The following is a 26,510-nucleotide window of genomic DNA, read 5'->3' on the forward strand; positions in this document are numbered from 1 at the left end:
CCCGGTCGTCTTAGAGTCTTGTTGCCCATTATCTGATGCCATTTTAATGTTCTGTAGAAATGTTATTTTTTGTGTCTTTATACTATACAGAAAACAAAGAACATGTAAGATCACCTGTGGAGATGTAGGTGGTCCACACTGAGAGGCTCTCTGCAATGACAGGGTGGAGGAAATTGAGCTCTAGAGCACAGCCTTGAGGTTGAGGACAGGGCACGGTCATGTTGGCATCATAGAGGTGCAGTTCCGGGCTCCAGGCTTGAAGGCTGGGCTCGCAAGGTTCGTCAACATCAGGTGGGCCTGTGTGGATGAGAATAAAATACAAAAATACAAAAAAAGTACAACAAAGCTTGAGTTTCATTTGGCCTTTTGTCTGTGTAAGTGGGTTTTCAAACTCAAACTCTAAGGGACTCATGACAACATTATGAGACATTTTAACTGTTTGAACTAAGCATAACAAAAGAGAAAAGAAATGTTTTAAGTGGCATAAACAACTCAAACTTTTAAACAATTAATTATGTTTTACAGATTCAACACTTTTTGTTGTTCATCCCTTACTTAGGCTTATCGTTTTCAACATATATGTACCTGCTGTGTTCGCGCTAGGCCGTGCCAATGTCCCCCTGAAATAAAAAATGTCCAGCTGCATTTCTCTTGAACGCACCCGTGTGTCCCCCATCCCAGACCAGACACAATACCAATACGCAGTAAATGAATGCATTTTGTACTAACACGACATGTCTCACGACAGGCTAATCTTGTTTGTTTACACTTGCGTTTTCATAATTAAACTCCCGAGCCATTATTCTCCAGTCCAGTAGATTGCGCGCACACCCTCGTTGGTTACAGTCAGTTTCACAGTAAAGCCTGGATGACAACATCAGGCTTGTTAACAACATGGCCCGGCGCAAACATATCCCTGTTACACCCGACCATTACTTCTGGAAGAATAAGTAATCAGCTTCGGCAGTGACTGTTGAAAAGTAGGCTATTATAGTTGTGCTTAAAAATACTGTGAAATTCATCCGCTGTAAACAGCCACCACACCTTTTTTTGTTTTTACTGTTGTCTGTTGACCACATCGAAAAAAGAGCCAAAAGACTGCAATGTGCCTTTAATTCAATAATTCATCCTTTTTTTAAGATCTCAGTGTACTGCTGATGTGTCTTCACATGTGCAGACTGACGAAGAACAAACAGCATAAAGCCAAAGAAAACTATAAAAATAAATTGGTCGGATAAACAGGCAAGGTCTGACCTCCAGTCAATTAATTATTCTATCAGATGTTTTTTGATGGGGGATGCATCATGATTTGGAAATCAGGCTGTCTCATCCTTCCTGCCCTAAACAAGTTTACCGTAACGCTGCTTGGCTTTTTATGACTTTCCAATCTTGCCCGCTTCACAAGACGCCAACTCACATTTCAAGAAAAAGAAAACAGCAAACAGCATTCTGGCATTTTTAAAACACATCTCACATTTTGATGGTTTAACACTACAGATGTGTACAGCATTCAGACTTGGAATTCCCTGCCATGGGTGAAGCAAAAGATAACTCTATCTTGACAGATCTTTCTGGAGTTTCATTAAAATATCCTGCTGGACACCTGGTGAAAACAGTCAGAATTATAGCAAGATTGTAAAAGCTGTTAATTGTAATTTCTTTACTTCAGTAACATGCAATAGAACCCGTACAAAAGCTTTCCTAATCAGCTGTTTCATGTAAAATTGCAGATCTATCTGGATAAATTCTGCTTGTCAACTGAACTTCAAAAAAGATTTTAAAAAAAGATGAAGTAGTTAATTATTTCTGTTTTTATTCTCGTGTATGGATCCTCTTCATTGCTATAACATTTGTTTTTGTTTTATTTTGCATACTTCTTTGTATATGCTGCGCCATTGGTTTCATTTTTTGCATATGTCTGCTATTTACAGTAAAATCATTACCATATTTGTATTACTCCTAATACAAATACATGAAGTAAAGAAAAAGGTTTGATGGCCATCAATTACAGGTGCAGCCCGCTCCAGTATAAAAGCATCCTGATTGAAATAATCAGTTACATCTGTTGCACAACGAATACAGTTTCAGGAAAACAGGGTACACATTGTTTTTTTTGTTTTTTTAATGACAGCTGATTCCTGGATCTCAACCAGCATTACCGAACTACAAAACTATGCCGAGCACCCATGTTTTTAAGTGTTTTTAAGATATGAAGGCAATTATTCCCTTTATGATTCATTTCTCTATTCATCTTTTCCACTTACCTTGCACGCACATGGCACACAGGAGGAGAGTGGACCTCTCTGCTTCATAAACACCCTTCGGCACTATGGCAAGGGGTAGAGGCACTACATTCACATTTTAATTATAATCATAACCGGAATTTTTTTAATTATAAGGGTCAATTAAAATTGCTTTACAACGTAACAGCACGGAAGGGAGATGTTTGGGATGAAATAAAGTGTTAAGAAAACAAATAATATGGAAATGTTATAGAAAAAAAAAATATATATATATATATATATATATATATATACACACACACACACACACACACACACACACACACATATATACACATATATATATATATATATATATATATATATCATTTTAGCTTTATGTGCAGTCCGGTTGACAAATGACCAGACCCATATTGATCAGTGTAACCTTCACTGACCTAACACTGGGTTGTTCTCACATTTCTTTCTTTAAAATAAAAGAGATGTCTGTCAACATATTTTGTGTTATATATATATCTCATGGGTTCTTTTCTGTTGATATTTTCAATATCTACAAACTGTCATGAAATCGCAATTCATTTTGAGAACGAAAACAGATTCTGGTACCTACTTCCTTTTTAAACTTGACTGAAGTGCTCAAAAGCAGAATATTTGGAAATTTGGAAAAGTGGCTTTCCCCACATAAAGGTTACTTAGGTAATTCTTCACTTAATTAACACTGGACCTGTACAGCTTGTAAAATACAGATACATGTTGAATTAAAACGTACTAAATTGATTTGTCAATTGGTTTTAATGAGTGCAGATAGTTCGAAACACGCAAGCACTTACCCACAGCTTCTTCGGGTGTCCAGTATCCCGAAGAGTCACAGATCCGGGTTGAAGTTGCAGTGTGTGCATACTGACGAAATGTTCCATCTTTATCACAGTCCCCACATACTGTCCCCTCCTCTCTAGGGGACAATGTAACAGCCTAAATATACCGGTTATTATAAACCACTGAGCTCCTCTCAGCTGATCAAAATGCCCTATTCACTGTCATTTCATAACCTAGCTGTCTTCTTGTGATAAAGAACTACAAATCAATCATCATATAATGTAAACAAAAAATGAAGCATTGTAATTCTCCCTTCAGATATTGCATTGTTTTCATGATCTATGTTGCAGTTCTCTCACTATCAGTTGTAAGGAGAAAATCCACAAGTTAAATATTGAGTTTTTAAGGTATATCCTTTTAGACACTGATGTAAAGGCAGTATCAATTACATGGCAACCTTTCCAAATGCAGCTACTCTAACAATTAACAAGGTATAGCCACTTTTGCAAAAACTTGCAACTTCATATAAGATTTGCCGAGCTTCGGCTTATGCCCCACTCCTGTAATGAAAGTCCCATACCTCTCGTGCAGCACCCCACTCACAGGAGGCAGCCAATGAATGGACACTGAATGAGCACTTTGCGCAATCACAAAAGGAGAAACAGGGATAGGGGCAGGCTTTTTGCCTTGGACCCATGTCTGGTACACCAAGTCCAGGTAACAATGCATTCGAGCCACCTGGTTGGGAGTAAAGCTATTGGTACAGTCGTCATCTGTGGAAAAAAATGGATGGTATATTTTTCACTAGAATAATATTTTATATTTTATTAGGCAGCTTAAAACAGAAAGTTATTGTTTAATTGTAATACATTATGTGTTTTATAGCTTGCCGATTCTCCTTTGTCAAGTTTGAATGTTAATCTACTTAAATATGATGAGACTTATCATATCTGTTCCTGTCACTTATGACTTATGACTTACCATACTCCACCTACTGTATATGGGACACTTCAAGCTACAGTATGTACAGTATTCTTCAATCTGACTAAGGAAACTAGTTTATAATCTGCAGGTGATGAGCCTTCTTCCAATTTTAGTATTTTAGAGTGCTTTAGTGTTTCAGAGACATGTACTTAACCTAGTAGTCACCCTACTGTATAGCCTACTGTATAACCTCCCACTCAGAAGTCAGCAATACTAGCTGTGGTACCTGTGTAGCTCATGTAGTTGTCAAAGGGTGTTCCCTGGTAGAGTGTTGGGCCACAGGTGTCATTGACAGGGTCTGGGTCTCGACAAACTTTGGATTTGGGCGTTGGTGCTGTGTCAGCACAGAGGTCGCCTGTCTCCAGGGAGGGTATGGTCTCCCGACAAGGGTCATCACAGGACTCCCGCTCACTGACCCCTTTGAAGACATGGTAAAGCCCCAGAATGTGTCCTAGCTCATGAATCATGGTATTGGTGTGCCCAGCAGTCCCAAAATAAGAAGGATTTAACACCATTCCACCTGAAATAGAGAAAACAAAGCATGACGCATATTAAACTTATCCCATTAATGAAGAGGGAGCGTGTGGTATTTATATTTTTTTTTTACATAAAAGAAATATTATGCAACAGAAAAGAAGCCATCTGACGTAATCTGGTTTACTGCAAAGAAGGTTTTTTTTTTTTTTTTTTTGTAGTTAGCGGATCAAATCTAAAACATTATTGAAAAAAAAACATGTAAACCCTGGGGCTGGGTGTTAAAATAGATTGAAATAAAGGAGTTGTATTTATAAAGCATTAGCATACAGGTAAGTGCATTGCAATCTGCATTTAACGGCATGGCAATACCTTATTTTATATGACAAAGCTGTTTTATAATCCCATACCACTATGTTAAGAAGATGCTGTTATGTAACATCTGTACTAAAACCTCTTTGTACACTCCTTCAAAAGCAAGATAACTGAGGTGTGTCCCAAAGTCTTAATTTACACCCCACCCTTTCCACACACATTCTTGTGTTCGGCTTGTAAAAATACTTTAGACTTTCTTATAAAGTCCCTTAGAACTCATTATTAACAAGTGGAAGTGGATTTACCTCCCCTGGTATCCTTGTAAAAAGTTGGGAAATTATGCATAATCCCAAAAAGAAATAAAATGTTCACAATGTTTCTTTTCTTTACTTTTTTTTATTGGGACTCCATAAAGTGGGCTGTAAAACGCAGAGCCAAAAACAGCAGTCTTACGCTAAATATCAGCTTGTCTTTCTACCCAAAGCTGACCGATTCTGAAGATCCCATCTGCCCCAATTAAATCTAAAAAAAGAAGGGTCTGATCAAGGTTATATATAAATTTTGTCTGACAAAATGCACCGGATATTCACAGGATATTAAACATTAGCTAGAAAAAGTGCCATGAAATCTATGACTTTTATATAAGAATAACATCAAATGCTTTTCTCAGAAGTAGTCTTATTCAAATAGATTTTTAAGCACCCCTCATATTCAAAAGAAAAAAAAAATACTATCAAATATAGGCCACTACTTTGCTATTTAGAGTACATGGTACACAGCTGGCATTTCACAGTCACTGGAGCAGGTTGACTTGAGATAGCTAAAAATCAAAAACAGTCAAGAACATTTCACTTAGCATATCAAGGTTACGTGGCAGGTGCAGATTATTATTTCAGATGTGGTTCTGTCACCATATCTCCATATCTATTAGGCTGGCCTTGTTTGAAGAACACAGCTCAATCACACCACATTGAGGCACTCAGAGAACTTCACTGATGCCTACTGGTACAGGCAGTTATCTCACAATGTAAAATTATATGAATATGACTGAAAGTATATACTGTACAGTACAATATGAAGCCCTAAAGGGTGTGGTAAAGGGCTTGAGGCAGCAGAGTTTGATTTAATGAGCACTAAAAGAACTCTGGCAATCTTGCATATATGGCAGCAGGGTAATTCCCATTTGTTTAAGCAAAAGGTCCAAATTGTTGGGAAGGCAGCATGCCTAGAAGTCTATGCTCCAAGTCTTTGCTTTTGTAGTTTCAGTTGTAATTCATACTCATTAGGGCACAGGATGACTGAGTGTTGTCACGGGCACAAGGACAGCAAGCCTCCTTCCTGGTCATGGCAGCAGAGTAGCGGTAACATTAACAGCAAAACTGACATGAAGAGACTTGCACCGCGATCCTATTTTCAGACACTAATTTACAACCACTAGTAACAATTGTCCGAACTTTCAGTAGAAAACAGCAAGCTGCCAGCAGAACTCTTATAGAAGATAGGTTCCAACCATTTAGCAAGTTTAACCAGTGGCCAAGGCCAGTGACTACAGCTGTTTCTATGTAAACTAAAAACACCTACATCACGGCAATCCAGAAAAGGCTCTTGTTTTCACAGCTCCAGCTTCCCAGAGGGTGTTTTTTTTTTCTTCTTGTTTTTTTATTGTTTAACTAAAAGAAACCATGGAAAAACATGTCCTACAGTATTGTTCTACGCCATTAGATTGCACGGGACACTTAAAGCAACCAAAGAGCACTTAACGATTTGTAAAACCATGCGGTGACAACGTAAGACAAGGCTGAGAAAGTATGTAAAGCCCTATCTTTCACTGGTGCAGGCTGGGATGATGTCAAGTGACATTATAAAAAAGAAATATCAGTATTAATATTTTTGAGACAATAATTGACCCTGCTGTAAATTAACATTAACAAGTCACTACTGTACTGTGTTTCAATTAATTATATACATTTCCAAAACACATTACTTTTGTTTGCGCTATGCCTTAATTAATTCTCATCATTCAATCACAATTTTGCTAAACACATACAAATGTTATCAAACACATTCTTACACGTTTTTGAAATTATATTTTCAGATATAATTTATCAATTTTGAAAATGTGTAGCATAAATTCAACATTTAAAACGAGACTATTAATATTTTTGAAAAGTTGGCGAGTCAACATTTAGCTAACATTTCTAACAAATAATTCAGTGAAAAAATAAGTTTTTTTTTTTTTTTGTTTTTTACACTTGGCGATTCAACATGTACCTAACAGATACATATGAAAAATATTAGTGTTCAGCAATTAAATCTGAAAAAATAAATCTGGTTTATCACTAAATAAATATTTATTTTGCCAGCTAAATTTGAACCTAAATGAGCACTTTGAAGCATCTCATTTGGCATTGTATGCTGCAGAGCTACCCTTACATTCCGAGAGCCAATGTCTCAACTTCCCCGCCTCCTCTGCATACTACTATTGCAAAAAAAAAAAAAAAAAAAATGACACATTTCAAAACTTTTAAGAATGTGTTTGTTAACTTTTATGTATTAAGCTAAATCAGAACTTTTTTTGGTTAAATCTAGGAAAAAATACACGTTTCATTGACACTTTCCACTTCAAACATAATTTCTCCAATTGTCATTTAGTATTTATTTAAAACGTTCTATCCCAAACATTTTTTTTTTTTTGCCTGTTTTGACTGCCTCTTTATTCATACCCAGGGGGGCGCGCTCCACATTTTGCACACAACAGCTGTATACAGTCATCTGTTTCACTTGCTAATATATATTTTCAGGCATAAACCAGGTACATAAAAAAAAAGGATGTGTGTTACCCAGGTGACTGAGAGCCTCTTTAGCCCAGGGCCAAGTGGCAGCCCCTGCCAGCTCCTCTCGGACAGAGTTCTTTGCAAAGAACACATTGAGATTCTCAGACCCACTTAGCTGCAATGCCTCCTTCAGCTCCTTCACACTCATGTAGGCTCTGTGGCAGAAAGAAAAAATAGACATCTGTTATCATTGACCATCATTTTACTTATGCCCAAGGTCATCAAAATTTTGCTGACACAACCCTTTAGTAGAGATCTTGCGTCAAAGATGAAATTGAAATGTGAGGTTTCAATGAGGATACTGACCCTACAACGAAATGAATGAATGGATGTAAGCTTCTCACTAGGGTTAGAGTTCATTCCAAGCCTTTAAGAATTACAACTTTATTTAATAAATGCAAGTAACCAAATTATATACAGTGGTTTGTAGAAGTATTAACCCCCCCCTGCACAGTTTTCACATTTTGTTGGCATCTGTGCATACTCCGTGATGCTTTCAAACTACTCCACATTGATAAAGTTAAAAAATGCATATAGAATATAAATAAGTAAGATTTACAGAGAAAAACACATTAATCTCAGCTGCATAAGTATTCAACCCCTTTGCTACTGCAGACCTAAATCACCTCAGGTGTAAATTATTTGTTTGAAAGGTCACAAAATTTCAGCCTGTGTGTACTCAAAGTGGTTTAACTTGTAGGTCATTTCCCTCAGGTATATAAGGACTTTCAAGCTGCAACTCATAGTGATCCAACAAAGCAACCATGAAGACCAAGCAGCTTTCGAAACAAGTCAGGGATAAAGTGGCAGAGAGGCACAGAGCAGGAGAAGGGTATAAGAAAATTTTAAAGGCGCTGATTATCCCTCTCAGCACAGTGAAGTCCATCTTTAAGAAGTGGAAGATGCAGCATACTACCCAGACACTACCCAGATCAGGTTGCCCTACCAAACTGAGCAGCCGGGCAAGCAGTAAACTGGTTCGGGATGTCACTCTAAAGCCAACAATGGCCTAGAGAGATTTGCAAAGTTCTGTGTCTGAGATGGGAGTGTTCACACATCAACAATATGCTGGTGCCTACACAAACTGGAATATATGGACAGGTGGCAAGAAAGAAGCCATTACTCAAAAAGTCTCATCTTAAAGCACATATGGAGTTTGCGAAAAAGCATGTAGATGATAGTGCAGACAAGTGGAAAAAGGTTTTGTGGTCAGACATTGAACTTTTCAGTCTAAATTCCAAGCGTTACATCTGGCGCAAGCCCAACACTGCACATCATGTTATGGGGATGCTTCTCTTCAGAAGGGATTGGGAAACTTGTCAGGATAGAGGGGAGATTTGATGGTGCAAAGTACTGGCGACTCCTTGAGGAAAACCTGTTTCAGTCAGCCATGAAATTCACATTTCAGCAGGACAATGACCTGAAGCACAAAGCCAACGCCACACTGGAGTGGTTGAACAAGAAGAGAATTAATGTTCTTGAGTGGCCCAGTCAAAGTCCTTACTTGAATCCGATCAAAAACATATGGCGAGACTTGAAGATTGCAGTCCATCGACGATCCCCAAACTTATCCGAACTGGAGCAATTTTCCCATGAAGAATGGGCAAATATGTCACCATCTTACTGTGCAAAGCTAGTAAAGACCTATCCAAAATGACTCATAGCAGTAATTGCAGCTACCAAGTATGGAGTTAAGAGGCTGAATACTTATGCAACCAGTAAATTTAATTTTGTACATTTTCTTTGGAAGTTTTGTTGACATTTAACATCCTCCTCATATAACAGTTTTCAGTTTAACCACTAGAGCTTTGAATAAAAAAAGTTTGTTTGAAAAACTATGCATACATTATTTGTAATTCAACAAAATGTGACATTATTGGTAGGGAGTGATTACTCCTGCACAAAGTCAAGTCTTGACACCTGCCTCTTAACAACTGGCATTATTTTACAGATGACTATTGCTAATGAGGTGGCAAACAGATGGCTCATAAAAGTTGCTATTTAAATGGAAATTGCTTAACAAAGATGATGTCAAGTTGTTTTTAAGGTTTGTATTTGTCCTTTTTTTGTGTAAAAAAAAAAAGAAAAAGAAGTGGTTTTGTTGTTCTTGGCTGGTCTTCCTCACTCCTGGGAGATGATGAGAGATCTTCAGATGGCGGCAGACTTTACTGCTGACGGCTCTCCACTAAAGTGTTTTTGACAGGGAGGCACGCGAGGGGAAATGTTGAGCATACTTCACGCTGTTAGCGGGGAATCTAAAATGAAGCCATGGTGAAATTGTGTTTAGGGGAAAAGGAGCTCCACCAACAACTTCCCAGGCTTTTCTTTCAACCCCTACAGGAATTAAGACAAGAATCAGTCTGAGGTTATTACACCCCCTCCCTACATGGAGCCATTAGGATACTGTGCTCAAAGTAGACATCTGCTTTTATTTCTCAGAACCATGAGTGCACACAATTGTCATGCTGAAGCATGTAGCATATAAAGGACCACCTCCACTTCCTGCAGCACCTGGTGTTCCTTGCATGTCCTTCATCCAAGTCCACCAGACATTCCCTGGAGCCAGGAACTGCATCACAGGGGGGCACCAGGTTTTCTGTGAGGGGTCTTTTTTATGATGTCACAGAACCCCTCAATGAAATACAGCCCATACATTATATATATGTGTGTGTGTGTGTGTGTGTGTGTGTAATACAAATACCGTATAGACCTATAAAATAGCAAATAACAATTATCAATAGATCAACAAAATATAAAGACAAGGCACATTAATCAAATGCAAAAAAATATTTTGTCAATGTCGTGAAGTAATTGTCCTCAGTAAAGTTGCAACCTACGCTTTCCTTTTGCATTAAACTTGTTCATTATAACTTCTTTCCACTCGCCGTGGAATCATCTGGGGGAGTTGTTGCTTCAGTGTCCTGTGAAAGCTGTTTGCGCTGGTTGGTGACTGTTCATCAGGAATCCCTATTAACTTCCTTGTCTGTACTGTCAGATACGAATTTCCAACTAGTATCAGAATACGTTTTTATTTATCCATTTTCTAATATCCATAATCCATCAAGACGCTTTTAAAATATATATTTATGTATTTAAAATATGTACATTTATTTCAACTGCTCAATTTGTCCCACACAAGCCCCAACCCTATTTACTGAATGTACGGCGGTTATCTACGTGGAAAGGGACCGTAAAAGGGGGGGGTTACTCAGAGCGGAAATTCTGGGCATTGCAAATGGAAAATACATGTTTAAATATTGAAGCAGACACACATATCACAGCAGAAATACAAAGTTGACCTAAACGCATTAAAAAGCTCTGAAATCTGTACGGTAAATTCATGATTTATTAAGGATGGGAGAAGAACAAACTGGGGGTGGGCATAAGGTTGAAGGTTGAAACTGGCTGGGCAATGCCTAGTATGCCCCTGTGGCGATGGCCCTGGGTCTAAGTAATCCATCTGTTTCCCTACCATTCATCTGTTGTACAATCACCTAAGCATTTATCTTTTTTTTTTCTTGTATTACAATTGCATATTCTGTTTCAGCATATATTGTTTGTAATCTATCCAATCAAAGCCAGTTCAAAGTCTGAAGCATATCAGGTCAAAAACAATTAAGATAAACAACATTTCACTTAATTGACCCTAAAATTGTACAGGATGGACCAATGGACAGCTAGCCAGCACCAACCTATTATGTCATACACCAGCATAATGTGTTGTCACCAAAGCTCTGAGAAATATTATTTGTTTGAACAGTGGCTTTGCATAACAAATACAATTGGAAGTCTGACTCATTTGGCAGTAAATCTCCACTGAACAGTGGCATGCATAACAGCCTTGTCTTTGTATGCGCACTAAAACAAAATTGACTTGTATTATTGTGAAAAATGAAAGCTACAATATGTTCTTTATTAAGATTACATTTGTCACTGAATGATTGATTTTCTTTTATCAACGTCATTATAGAATTTCCTGCCAGTATTTCTCTGCATTTGTAGGGGTTTGGATATTGCTTTTCTGGAGACCCAAGACACATTACATGAACCCGGGTGTCCTCTAATTTCCACAGATATAATAAAAAGTTACCAAAGACAGGATTTTATTAAGTACGTATTTTGTTCAGACATAAAAGACATAGAAAACTTTACGTCAAACTTGATCTAATTACTGTATTTACATAGCTAAGTAGTTTGCACTGCCATAAATATGCTCTGTACCACTTAAGGCACTTAAAAGACAGAGCAAATCAGGAAAAGTACCAAATAATTGTACAACACAATCAGGCTTGAAATACTATGAAATCAAAACTGTTTTTAGAACCAATTAAGAGAAAGTGCAGAAGAACACACAGTTAAATGGGGAATGAAGGATGTTCATAAGACATATCTGTCACTATGAAACTTGTACTTAGTTTGATGGCTTAATAAAAAGTCTTTAATGTGAGGAATAATGATGATGTTCAGTGTCCGATATTCACGTCTTTAATAAGCCTTATTTCTGACTTCGGTGGCGTGTTTGGCTGTGTTCAAGTGGTGTGTTTGGTTTAGACGTTACTTTTGCTTCAAATTGTATTTTTTATTAATTGGTTGATTGAAAAGTTGTTTTTGCATATGAGACGAGAGCACGGTTTCACTCACAGCTTATGAATCAAGACTACTGGCATAGGTTGCGAGCCTTGTGACAGTCCAAGCCAGGAATTTACTGTGACTCAGGCAGCTATTGCAGTCAAAACCGCTTGTTTATGAGCACAGTCTATAATGATGATTATTACTGGATATTATTATCACGCTTTCATGTGTCATTTACATTTACATTAATATTAGATTATGTGCTGCAAACGTTTTATTGGGTAATTTTATTCATCAGGTTTATGATATGTTTTAATAGAAACTACTTGTGCAAAAATAATTGAGTAACTTAGATTTTCCCTTTTCTATTTTTTCTATTGTAAATAGCACTACTGGGGTCTAAATGTTTCTGTGGTTGTGATATTAACAGTTTGGCCAATTGCTGTAATTGTGGATGTACTATGAAAGTAAAAGTGAAACCCCCTAAAAACTGCAGTGTTTACTCAGTGTAGCCAAGTCATGTTCAACTCTGCCCATTTTTTAAATTTTTTTTTTTTAATCAAAACAGGAACGAAAGGAGGTAAGTAAATAGCATGGCCACGGACTAAATGTAATTCAAACCAAAATATTTCTTGGATTTTTGTCTTCACCACACCAACATGCCAAAATCCATACTAAACATGGTTCATGGTATAAACTAAAGCACTACATTTAATAAAGACTTTCTTTCAATCCAACCGTATCTTAAAATAACACCCAGACTAGCAAACTTGAAGTAGAGGCTGTTCCACATGTTGTCAGCTCTGTCTGGTAAAGATTTTCAGCATACCAAGCCATTTAAAAAAAAAAAATAGTTTCACGTAATTCTTTTTTTTTTTTTAAACTGAAGGTTTCAAATGAGCCATCAGCAGCCAAGAAAAATAATGCAGCCCCAACGTTTCTCCCCTGGCTTGTGAAAACAGCATTTCTGAATAAATAATTATAAACCTGAAAGACTAAATAAATAAATAAATAAATAAATAAATAAATAAATAAATGTTTTTCTTGTACGTCTGCCCTGCATATTAGTGGTAAACTACCAGACAGGTTATTTTTCAAGCTTGAACCCCCTTTGAGGCCTACTACAATTTTATGTACAGCTTAGAGCTACTAGTGTTTTGTGGAGGAAAAACAGGCAGCACCCTTTGTTTGAAATATGTATTATTTGTCCTTACAAACCATCTTCTGGTATTTTCTATGCCATTTGTAAAAATATGCAGTTGATTAATTAAGCATGACATGTTGTGAATAAAAATGAGAAAATAAAAAATTGGTGGTGATATTAAAGAAGCAATACTGCAACAATATGTAAAACTTGGTCAATGTAATTTACAACAACTTGCAATTTGCACATTCTAATAGTTCAACAAAGGCCCATTACAGAGATATGCAACTGCAAACATCTACTGTATTAATCAATTCACCCAGGTGGCAAGTTCTTTTTAAAATAAAAGAATAATATATTATTTTAAATATCCTAGTAAAATCAATAATTCTAAAAATGAAATGTCTGCTAGTTGAAAAGATGATCTAATTTACAAACTTTATACCCTTGCTGTTAAACAATGACGCCGTTTACATGGACAAGTCATGATGGTTTTCCTCATGACGTGTTTACCGTACTTTTCAGGAAATGCGTTGCAATGCTGTTCTGATTTTGAAAAAAATGTTGGCCGAACCAATGCTGATTACTCAATTCATAGTAATGTAGGGGAGGGGATATTTAAATGCCCATGTCTGCCTAGTAATTAGGAAAAGAACGACGACTCTGAATATCATAAGAATAGCTTCATGTGTTGCCATGAAGATTTAAAAAAATTAACAAGATGAAAGAATTAACTTGTTGCACACATTCCAAATTATCACACATTACTTGTTTGTATCTCATTACCAGTCCAACAAGCACACGCACACACACACACAAAAGTCTATAAAATAAAACTTCTACTAAGTACAAGTTTTACTACTTAAACAGATATGCGTAACATCAAAAAGTTGTATTTAATTAAAGTAGTCAATAAATGTATGCGGAAAATGTGTAATAGAATAAAAAAAAACGATATGATCCTTAGGTCTATATGAATATAAGATTGTCAACAAGGTGATATGTAAAAATATACCCTATACCCTGCCTCTTCTCCGAGAAGCCAGTGACTGCTGGTCTGCAGCATGGATGCCTTGTAATATTATAAACATTCAAACAAAAGTTTTTATTTAAAATGATACGGTACATTTCTGCTGTTTGTTAACTATAGCCATTACTTATTGCACAATATGCCAATTGATGCTAACAATTCATTCCAGTTCTGTGCGGTGGAAGAAGAGGTGAAGCTCTGTTGTTCCTGGGACATCTTAAAAGAATTATAGAAAGAAAATACGACTACTACTACTGCTACTGCTACTGCTACTACTACTAATAATAATAATAATAATAATAATAATAATAATAATAATAATAATAATAATAATGAGGCTCAATGACTGATGACTTGACTTGCCTATTAGTACTTGCCTTTATTAACAGTAAATAATAAGTAATAAAGGTATGTAAGAAATACAAAACATCACCCAAACACATATTTAATTTCAAAAGAACAAATCTTCAGTTTGAAAAGCCTTGTTGAGAGAATATTATGTTATGTAATTGTACTGAGTAGATAGAAAGCAGATAAAATAAGAATTCAGAATGATTTAAAAAAACTAATTTTCACATGAATGCCTCTTGTGCATTTGGACTGGATAAGTTATGGTTGGCTCTGAAGCGGGATCAGCATAGACTACAGTCTAGAATGGTTATTCTGTGTAAAAACTCACTCAATTTCCAACTATTGACACAGCAAGTTGTATTGTACTTTGGCTGAATCACACACCTCCTTATTACCATCCCCGCCACAACTTAATAATATAGGCGGTCAACTGAAATTCAATGACACTCCACTGAAAAGCCAATGAGTTGTTTATTTATGGCTTAGTTTGAACCTTATCAAAAAGTGCAAAAAGTCTTTAGGTTGTGTAGTTTAATGCCAGGAATGAATACCTCCATTTTGGCATTCATCTCGATCCCTCTATCCCCTCTTTCCCCTGGACAGCCTGGCTCTGGAGCTGCTGTTGTAGTCTTCAAAGGATGAATACATGGCAGCCCTAAGCAAAACAACGGTGGTGCGGCCAAGTGTTTTCGGTCTCCTGTCCAAATGTATCATTGGGGCCCAATTCATCTCAGCAGGAGTTCTTTGAGAACAGATACAGAACACGGTGCACTGACTTACTAAAAAAAAAAAATAAATACTAATGGGCACTTTTTAACGGGCAGAACCTGGCTATGGAAACAAGCTCTGGTGGCAATGGCTTGAGTGTCTACCAGGTTACCATAGATGTGCATTGGAAAAACAAATTACTTCATTACTTACAGACCCCTAGGGGGGAACTGAAACATGAACATTTTATTAATATTGAACATATTGTACTGTGGGTGCTGTAGTTAAATTCAAGAATTAGGTTGGCTTAATTCGCAATCATCTATGCACTAAACACCTCCCACAATAGCCCATACAAGCAACTCTACCCTTTTATTGATGGAAATATTTTTGTGCGTCACCAACAATCTGGAAAAATGGCCACTTCTTTACCTTATTGATTTGAACTGGAAGTACAGTGTCTAGTTAATGTTTCTGCTCTTTTGCCTATAATTGATTCATATTAAGATGGAGATCTTCTGGATGTCAATGAGACGCCACTCATTTAATTTAGCAATATATTTAACAGGGAAAATACAGGCTTGCTTTGTTGTGAACGCCAAATTATGTGCATGACCTATATTTTTTACCACTTGAAAAAAATTAATAAATAAAACAGCAAAAGTGATTACAGGAAAAACTAATTTGGAACGCATCGCCGCTGTTGTTAAATCCTTAAATCACCTGCCAATTGAGTTACGGCTGTTATTAGTCCTTGCGCACTTCAGCTCCACCCTTCTTCAGTAGAGTTCACTTCTATAATCCATTCATAGATGGTTTATTTTACAGGTTCAGCTGAAACCCTGTAGCTGAGTATATTGGGGTAATTGTGGAAGATGACATGACAGGTTTTCAAGGTATTTGAACAATGTGTGAGAAGAAAATGTAACACCTGTTTGCAGACACTGACTGAGCATTACATCTCTGAGGACTAAAAAATAAATAAAACATTAAACAACTCATTGTAAAGTTTTTACCTGTATGGTGAGTCAGGATCAAAGCATGTTTTCATGACATTGGTCACCTCCGGGTCACAGCAGTCGCCATCATCAAAATCATTCAGCATGTTATTGCACTCCATGTTGCAGATGCCATCCCTCCTCTTCCAGGTGTAACAGCGGCCTTGATAGCGGCAATCTCCCCCATCATAGCCGGTCAATGGGTGGTCACACTCAGGGTCACAGTGGTCATTTCCAATCTTGCTGGTCTCGCAGTTGCCCAGGATGATGCGTTGCCAGAGGGTGGAATTGTGCACCTGGTGCACTGTGAGTTCCCAGGTTATGTTGTACCGTCTGAAAGCCTGGTTGAGGGCCTGATGCTGGTGGGCAATTTGCTCTGGTGACACAGTAGGATTAGATCCATCATCCTGACAGATGTTAACCACTCTATAACGGATATTTTTTTCAGTTCTGAGTGACCAGTGGCTGTTGTAGCTCAGGATGACGTCTGTATTATCACAGACTGTAAGTCCACATGGTGGAGGAAGGAAAGGGGACACAAACTCTGTTTCCGGATATGAAATGGCTTCTAAAACTGGACGGGCACCATCTTTGTAGGACATCCACTGCTCTTCAGCTTTAGAGAAATCGGCCTTGAGGACCAGAAAGGGTTCATCATCCTTCGCTTCATAGTAGCCACCAGACAGTTCATTCTGGGGTCGAGGCATTGCCCAGAGAAGAATCCCCCCAAGGTGTCCACGAAAGTTGTGTCCGAGATCTGAGTGGTCACCCCCCAGAAGCAATGTCCGGCAGGCACTCATGAAAGGGCTGTAGAGGTCGCCGGTCTGGCCAGAACTCTCACCAACCTTGGCACCATCCACATACAAAGTCATCTGCTGGCCATTGTAGCTAGCCACCAGGTGTGTCCAGGTGTTAGCGTGGTAACGCTTGTGCCCAATGACTGTGGTGGCTTTGTGGGAGCGGTCAGTGCGGATGGTGAAGAAGAAGCGTGCATCTTTCCTGCTGGAAGGTTCCACTGACTGGATGCCCACTGACCAGCCCTTGTCACTCCGCGAGTGGGAGCAGTTGTCGAAAACCCCTGAAATACAGTACAATGAGGTCATTAAGCAATTAGCAAACATCCATATATATATATATATATATATATATATATATATATATATATATATATATATATATATATATATATATATATATATAAATACTGATGTAATCAAAAGTTTACATACCCCAATGGAAATGTATCATTTCTGGAGATTTCTCAAAAACAAATAATTATAGGAAAAATCTTTTGTAGCAAAAGTTTTGTTTTTGTTGATGAGGAAAAAAGGTAACAGAACTAGATGTCTATTCATTTTAGCAATTTTTTTTTTTTTTTTTTTGCAAAACTCTAATTCAAAAGTATTCATACCCTGAAGGAAAATGAAATTAATAGCTAGTTGAGGAACATTCAGCAATAATAATCTCTTTTAAACGATTTGGATTATTTGCCAATGAGCGTTTGGTATGATTCTTTATTGATTTCTGACCATTATTCAGTCGGGGGTCCCGAGTGTCACATCCAGTAAAGGCGCTCTGTGTGGAGTGCAGGAGTGCAGCGCCCTATAGCCCGGAGGATAAAAATAATAATTGGGCATTCAAAATTGGTGAGAAAACCGGGTTAAAAAAAAAAAAAAAAAAAAAAAAGATTCTCAATCGGATTTATATCGGGACTTTGACTAGGCCATTACAGAACCTTGATTCTATTCTTCTTTAACCTGAAGCAGAGTTTGATGTGTGCTTTGGATCATTGTTATGTTGGAACCAATTCACTTTGAATATCTTTAGCAGTCAATCTTGGATTGTTATTAACCTTCCTCACGATTCTTCTGTTTGTTCTTGGTGAAAGAACCTTCTTTCTTCCAGACAGAGGGAGCATTGTGACAGTACCATGACTCTTGTACTTCTTGATAATAGAAACAATAGTTGAAATTGGGATACTCAAATGCTTGGAAATTATTGTATTCTTCTCTAAATAATTGTAAATCTATTTCTTGTAACTGTTTTCCTCATCCACAAAAGCAAAACTTTTGCTACAAAAGATCTTTCCTAAAATTATTTGTTTTCGAGAAATTTCTAGAAATTATAAATTTCCACTGGGGTATGTAAACCAATAGACCACACTGCTTCTTTATAATAAGTACAATACATCTAGTATGTATCACCTACTTCATGAATGTATTTAGGATAGTGGCAGTACTGCCGCTGGTTTGACTATGGTAATTTTGGAGCTGATGCTTTTACAATAGATGCTGTTAGGTTTACTGCAGGATTTTGTTACCTGGATGTGCCAAATAAAAGAAAGGCAAGAAAAGTGCAATTTCGTAGATCTCGGCCACAAGGTGAGATTCTGCTGGGAGTCTGGAGAAGCAATCATCTCTCTCCAGGTGGACAGGGCCAGGAGGGATGATGTCATGCTTGTTATTTTGGAATCCATTCTCCACAAAGACTCTCCCTGGAGAGACAGGCTTGCAAGCTTTTTTTTTTTTTTTTTTTTTGACAACCAGGCCAAGGCCTCTTACAATCAAAACCTCCCCTCGCTCCTCACTCTCCCTTTGAAGATAGTTCAAACATCAGAGAGACCTTACATTTTTTTTCTTTTTTTCTTAATGATTTATAATTGGCCTCTGGTGTCTCAGTTAAGTAGTCTATTGAAAGATGCCAGAAGGTCACAAGTTCAGTTGCTGCATGGTAATAACCTATGCAAACTGTATTTGCTGGATAGCATGTAGGAGTACATTTGTGAAATATTTTACATAATAGGTAATACCCAGTAATTAAGATTGTGTGAAAAATTGGGAGGAGTATTTAAAAAAGCAATTTGCAAGCATTTATCTTTAATTTGAGCTTAGTTTGATGTTTCCTTCTCCCCTGTATAGTTAGTTGGGTACAGCAGCTCTTTTCATAAAGAGAGGTGGTTGCCATGTGGAGACTCTTTTGCTAACTATGCCTGCAGTACATGGCTTATTCGGTTAATAAAGATGTTTATTGTTTATATATAAACATCTTTTGCTTTTTGTGTGGGTATTAATACACACTTGAGTCTCATTAATTTATGGAATAACTTGTAAATGTGAAAGTTGCTGGACTACCAGCAATGCAGGGGAAATTGCTCTAGTCATTTGCAGAGACAGTAGGGAAATGCTGAGTTTACAAAGTGAGAAAATGACTTGCTAAATGTTTTCTTTATTTATGGGGATTTACAGTATTTGCACAGAACCAGTAGCACTGGAAAAGTTCCAGGTGTCTTTGTACAGTAAATGGACAATAAAGGAGATTTCTCTCAAGATTGTTTGGTATGAGTACAACTGAATCAGGTGAGGAATTGCTATAAAAAAATAAATAAATAAATAAAATAATAATATTCATCAAACAACAATCAGCTTCTCCTGGGAAAGTAGGATATTCTTTTAGAAACTTTTCAGATGTTTAAAAAAAAGTATTTGACATTATCAATGAAAAGTATTCTTTAATCAAAATAGACTATTTGTGAAAATGATTTTTTTTTGTTTAAAAAAATGTGTTTAAATTAGTATTAATTAAGGTGCCAAAACTTTGAATTCAGTTACTCTTGGTACTTCTGACAAAAAACTAAAACGCAAGACCATATTGGGGACGATACTACTAATAAATTATTGCTCTTTCATGTGTCCTCTCCAAGGACAACCTAATAAGCAAGATGGCATCACCCCAAAGGGACTTCCTCTTTGGTAAATAATTCACTACATGTAAAATCATTTTTTCATACTTGGTAACTTACATAACCTTTTTGCTGCGAAGCTAAATAGAAGGGTAATGCTACTGATTTGTAAGGTAAAACATTTACATGTTCCCATTAAAATCATTGTTTAAGTATTTTTCAAACATACAATTATTGATATAAAAATTTAGAGATAAAACTTATGTAGTGATAAAATGGTGATTTTAAACAGTAGCTGACAGGGACTTTTTTTTTTTTTTTTTTTTAATAATGCTGTCAAATTAAAATCACTTACACATTATATTGTAAGACAGCACTGTACATTTATAATAGTTATCATATAAGACATTGCAGTTTCCTCCCTATTTTAAATGTAGGGACAACAAAACATCATAAGTGTAGTGTAGTTTTTAAAGAGATGACAATTATTTTTATTTTAGGCAACAAACTTTAGTAAACCTCTTAAAACAAATTAAGCTATGCAGACCAAAAAATAAATAAAGGTACTCCGTCTTCCGCTACCCAGTGATTCACAGCTGCTCTTCATAGACGATATTCCTAAAGTTGCTAGATTTATTGGCCTGCCTGGAACAACCTTAGTTCAGGGAACCCTGCCCCCTTTCCCAAAATAACACCATGGGAAAATCCTTTACAAAGTCTCTACCAGGGTAGCTGAGGATTACCCTGACATTTCATTCACTCGTTTCAATGAAGGCGGTAGCCTTTTACTGGAAAAGCCTTCATTCAAGAAGGAAAATAAGAAAATAATATGCTAAACTGTGACATTCTTTGATCTGAAAAAACACAGTGGTGCAAATCGGTGCTCTCCACAGTAATCGGAGCAGTATTGCAGACTTCTCTCTTTAAGGAATGAGATGCTGGTACTGCTACTGTGTCTGATAAAAGAAAACCAACTTGTATTTATATTGTGATGCTGCACAGTAGCTCCTGTAGCAACAACATAAAAACAGTAAGTAATCCAATTATCATTCAGCTAGAATGAAACGTTGAGGGAATTCATAAGGTCATGTGATCAACAGAGTGGAGGAGAAATACTGTATTTATTTGGAAACTATTTACACATCGTAGATCTTGCCAAAAACACGCTTAATGGTTACAGCACTTGATAATTAATTAAGTGACCATTGATGTCAGCAAACAACAGGTGTCAATTTAGTTCTAATTATACAATGCTCTGCAAGTAAAGGTTAGTTGATAAATCTGCTTCTTCAAATGATTGTTTATGAGCCTGTACCATTTTCTCAGACAGTCTGAGTCTAAATCTCTGAAATGTATGCGTCACTTTGAAAAACAGACTACAGGAATGTCAAACATCTCAAAGACATTTGAAATACATTGTAAAACAAAAACAAATCTTCAGATGCAGATGCAGACCTGGTTGGTGAAAGCGAAGAAGAAATTGGCCTGAAGTCTGCCATTCATTTGGCAGACAGGCTTCTGATATCAACTTACTGTACAACTGGTGAAAATATAGAACAAGCAACCAACTATTCTTCCATCTACAAGTGTGAAATTAGTCTATTTTTCATTCTTTGAATTGAGGTAAATACCCAAAAAGGTTTCCAGCTAATATTCGTATAACATCAACATCAACTCCCTGAGCTCTCACAATCATCTCGAGCCACAGTCGTCTACAATCACTGTGCAATGTGAACTGCAATATAGAACTGCATAAAGTTGCCTAAAATTGTATTTAAAATAGAAAAAAGGATTAATACCCCTGCCTTTCTGACATATTATTGCCAAGCACTGATTTAATACTGTACAGGATGTGTGTCTAAGATCCCTGTGAATACCAAAATTAGATCTAATTATAGCACAATGGGCCTTGTTATATTTCTAGCACTACAATTGCAGAACAATAATGTAAATGTTTTAAAACTAGAACTAAACAAATCAGTCTTTCATTTAACTGCTTGTACTTAAACCTAACATTAACTAATAGTTTTGCAGCACTTAAACCAGTAACAAATCTTATAATTTTACAACTGTACGCAGTGGTTGTGATGGGAGGCACCCATTCAACTCCCACTACTCCAAAAGAGGCAGGCTTCTTAGGTTTAGGGGAAGATTGTATTCCAGTATTTTCTATTGATTGTCACATTTCAATGTTTTAGAATAAATCTGGTATTGCCTTTTTGAAAGGACATTTCATGTCTGAGAGGGCTATCTATAGCTTATAATAACATTTCCCAATATAGCAGCACATTCAGTCCTGGTTCTGAGATTTGTGGTTGCAATTTCTGTCAAGGTACACAAACATTTCATTATGGTAAATCTATCTGGTCCCAAGAAAGGTGTGTGAGGGGTCTGTTTTGTTAAACATCTAATTATAGATGAGATACTCTTTACTTTTTTGCAGACTTTAATATCTTTGGAAATAAGCAAGCTGGCTCTACTAGCTATATGCTAGCGATCAAACTCTCTTCCAAATAAAATAATACTAATACAAGAAAGAGACTCTAAAAATAACATTCCCAATGTTCCCCCTAAGAATGTGTTTCTCCTGCCTAATTGTTTATTTATATTTCAAGTGTATTAACATGTGTTTCTTCAAAACAATGCTGATGCAATCTGGAAAAGTCATTGTCAAATAGTAAGGCTCAGGAGAACTTTCTGCTTCTCTAAGGAACAACATTATTATGGGTGAGACATGTAGCCTAAAGATCTGGAAAATATAGGAAACAGAATAGGGTATTCTAAACCAATTAAGGAGAAAGAATAGGATAGCTGACAAAGGGTTCTCATTGATGGGCGGGAATAAAGGTTCACAGAAGAAGAAAAAGGAGCAAGTTAATGTTTTCAAGCAACACGAGTGGTATAAAATGATATACCTCATTATCAAATGATATTTAAAAAATAAAATAATCTAAGATGTTAGATATTTAGCTAATCAACTCTGACCTTTTATGACATTCTCTATTAAATCTGCATCACATACACAAGATCATGCAGCGCAACCCCCTAGCTAAACTCTTACATGAGTTATCTTCGAAGACAAATCTGACCCTGATCAGGGCTGTGCAGCAATGCTGTGCTTGCTGTTGCAATAACCGCTCATTTGTATACAGCACTTCCATAGCAGAGAATCTGGGATCAGATTACCTCTTGGCTATCTGCACACATTTTCTCTCTGTTTTTTAAGAGTGATTTGAGACTGACATTTGGTTTTCTAATACCAGCAATTACATTGTTTGCTAATCTGCCAAAAATGCCCTTTTCACAATCACAAGCTGTAGCCAAAAAAAAAATGAGTTCATTTAAAAAATAAAATAAAATACCCTGCCGAGTACAGGGCACCGGAAACAAATGTTAATTCTTGTATTACTTTTGCCAGTTGTTAGCTTCATTACGTTTCTACAAATTGTATAATTCATGGCGTTAATGGTTAAATTTTGTCGGCCGGGGGGGGGGGGGGGGGGGATGGGGGGGGGGGGGGTAGGGGGGGGGGGGGGGGGGCACCTCCAAAGCATTATTTCCTCCAGTATTACACAAATATTGTGAACTAAATGATTTGAAAAAGTATCAAGAGGGATAAAACGCTCTGATTCTCCCAAACATGCAATTTGTATGGTCGCGAAATCCATGCCAAAAAATCAGTGTTGAGTTTTTTAAGTACAGAGAGCAACAGGATCCACCTGCCAAAGTTACACTATGTACCGGAAAACTAGGTAGAATCCACAATAACCAATTCTTCGTGTTGTCTAGCGTATTCCGGAAAAGTATCTCATATACTTTTGAGGTTTTGGTTATAAAAAAATACATTTAATGTGTGTTCAGGACCTAAAAACTCCACCATATGCATTTAGTGGTTATTAATGTGTATACACTTGTGTTTTACAATATTGATGCTTCATATTTTGAAAGACTAAGAGGGTTTGTTCATACACTGCATTAGGTCACTTTTTTTTAAGTCACCATAACCATAACAGTCACACTAAGTGAAACTAGGTGACATTTACAATTACATCACATATTTTGATGGTTTTGGTTAAGAAAGCACAGTTTAATGACTTTGTCAGGACTGAAAAACATATATCATAATCTGGTTCACACTGCCAATCTGAATTGTTTTTGGCACAGAACTATAACCTACTTCTTCCATTCCATGGCTTTGTTACTCTTTCTGAAACACGATCATTTTATATTCTTTATTAAGATGGGTCCAGTTTTCAATATATTTAACTGGAATGTAAAAAGTAATATTGTACTCCATTGTAATATGCAATTGTGTATAATCTAATGGTGTTAATTGACATGTATCTGCTACCTGTAAGACAACTTCATTTAGTGAGGGGAAAGAAAACATAAATAACTATCATTTATTGTTCATAAGCAAGTTATGACCTGTTGATTAAACATTTGAAAAGGTAGATGTATTAAAAAATGGAAACCAAAAACTAAAAATAGCTGAAAGTTAAGGTATCAGGGTATACCTTTATCCAAAGGGACTTTTTATTTCCTCTGCTGTTTTATCTATTGGTTATTTGTATGGCATCCTGATGAAAAATTCCATTCTAATCAAATGTAACCATTAACATCATAAAGGGGAGGATAACATTCAATGGATTTGCCCTTGCCTATTTTGTCCTTTATTGAGCATATGGGTCAAAGAAATGAATGAATGAATGAATGAATGAATGAATGAATGAATGGCAAGTAAAAATACAGATAAGAGAAATATATAATTGGTGAGTGGGGTATTACCTGCTATAATAGCTGGGTTGCTCTGGCCTCCCTCTGGCTTCACCCACAGTTCCACAGTGAACTCTGAACGGGGCAACTCCAACTCTGAGGCGGGGTGAACTTTCACTTGCTCCTTCTTGCCCGAAAAGTACATGGTTGTCAGGTACCTCTGGGACCCTGATCTGGAACCCGGGCCCCAATACTCACTGCTAGGGGCAAATAACTCGTCGCGTTCTCCTGAATAATCCTCTTTCTCTGCAGAGTAATCTGTGGATCTCGATGCCTGCCTTCCCTTGTGGGTTAATACCCTGCTCCTAGGATAGCCTTGTAACTCATCCTCCACAAATTGCCCCGCTAGACTTCTGGGCCTCCTGCCGTGGGGTACCCTTGTGTTCCTTGGCAGTCTTTTCTTTCCTGTCCTGTACAGAAGTTTAGGGTGCTGTTCTGGCTTTGCAGTGTGGGCATGGGGATCAGTATTTGTTTTTTCTTTTGGATCCCCCAACACCCCAATAGGTCCATTAACAGCGGCTTGTGATTGAACAGTTGTAGCTGTTTCACTGGAACAGGGGTGATTATCTTTACTATTGTGTTGACCTGGCTGTTCAGGGGAAGTTGTTGCCTTCTTAAACCCAAGGTATAAACTCTGTTCTTCCCTTTTGGGTTTCATCTCACTCATAACCCCAGATTTAGAAGTGCCTATTTGCATGTGCTGGACATTCATATTCTTCTCCAGCTGCAATGGGCTGGATCCCCTCACCTCTCCAGCAACAGGTTTGTTTTTGTTTACTCCTGGATCTGCGCGATTTCTCGGATAGGCCCCAAGGGGGTGGTATTGAGCCACAGAACGTCGGTGCCCGGCAGTGCTAGCCAACCAGCACTTCTCACTCGACATGGAGGCATGGATTTGATCTGCTCTCAAAGCTAGTGCCCGCTTGTACTTCCTGACACGGTCTGACTGAACTGAATTTAGCAGCCATACATACAGTATCACCAATGAAACGACCAGTAGTTTAAGACACAGCATTTTCTCTGTTATTATTATTATTATTATTATTATTATTATTATTATTATTATTATTATTATTATTATTATTATTATTACTGTGTCCAATATATATCACCTGTGTAAAATGTTAGTTGCCTTTTTGTAGTGTACCGCTGGTACAATCCAGCCTTAAGACATTGCTCATTTCAACACTTTGTTTATCAATTTTTTATACTGTTTCCTTCACGTATTGCATTGCTAAATCTAAATTGCTAAAGCATGAGCTGCATAATTAAAAGCCAGTTGTACAGTTTCTTTAGGTAAAAGTTCCATATAGAGTAAGAAAGTTTCATTTCTTAAAAACTGTCACGGCACTATTGAAATGATAATTCTGTAGAAGTGCTCTAGCAATGCACACCGGTGTACCCGTTCATCTGCATTTAGGAATGCTGAAGGGTTATTTATTATTGGTTCATCTGGCAGATAAGTATATATATATATAAAGTTCTAATACGTAGGAATGTGAAGGGTTATTACGACATACCTCTATAATATATATATTCTATATATATGTATGTGTTATACTATATATATATATATATATATATAC

At 37.0% G+C, this 26,510-nt stretch overlaps 1 protein-coding gene across 1 annotated transcript in view; it reads right to left on the minus strand.

Moving 5' to 3' along the window:
• LOC121330613 (pappalysin-2-like) overlaps positions 1-25,939 on the minus strand; it is a 76,192-nt gene extending 50,253 nt beyond the window's left edge. Inside the window, exons 1-7 of the mRNA XM_041277252.1 lie at positions 24,937-25,939; positions 16,488-17,547; positions 7,673-7,821; positions 4,270-4,563; positions 3,640-3,832; positions 3,074-3,195; positions 115-297 (exon numbers count right to left, since the gene is read on the minus strand). Coding sequence (XP_041133186.1) covers positions 115-297; positions 3,074-3,195; positions 3,640-3,832; positions 4,270-4,563; positions 7,673-7,821; positions 16,488-17,547; positions 24,937-25,939 — 3,004 coding nt within the window. The remainder of the gene's footprint in view (positions 1-114; positions 298-3,073; positions 3,196-3,639; positions 3,833-4,269; positions 4,564-7,672; positions 7,822-16,487; positions 17,548-24,936) is intronic.
• Between the last annotated feature and the right edge of the window lie 571 nt (positions 25,940-26,510).

Source organism: Polyodon spathula, chromosome 18, assembly GCF_017654505.1.
Source record: "Polyodon spathula isolate WHYD16114869_AA chromosome 18, ASM1765450v1, whole genome shotgun sequence".
Taxonomy (NCBI): Eukaryota; Metazoa; Chordata; class Actinopteri; order Acipenseriformes; family Polyodontidae; genus Polyodon; species Polyodon spathula.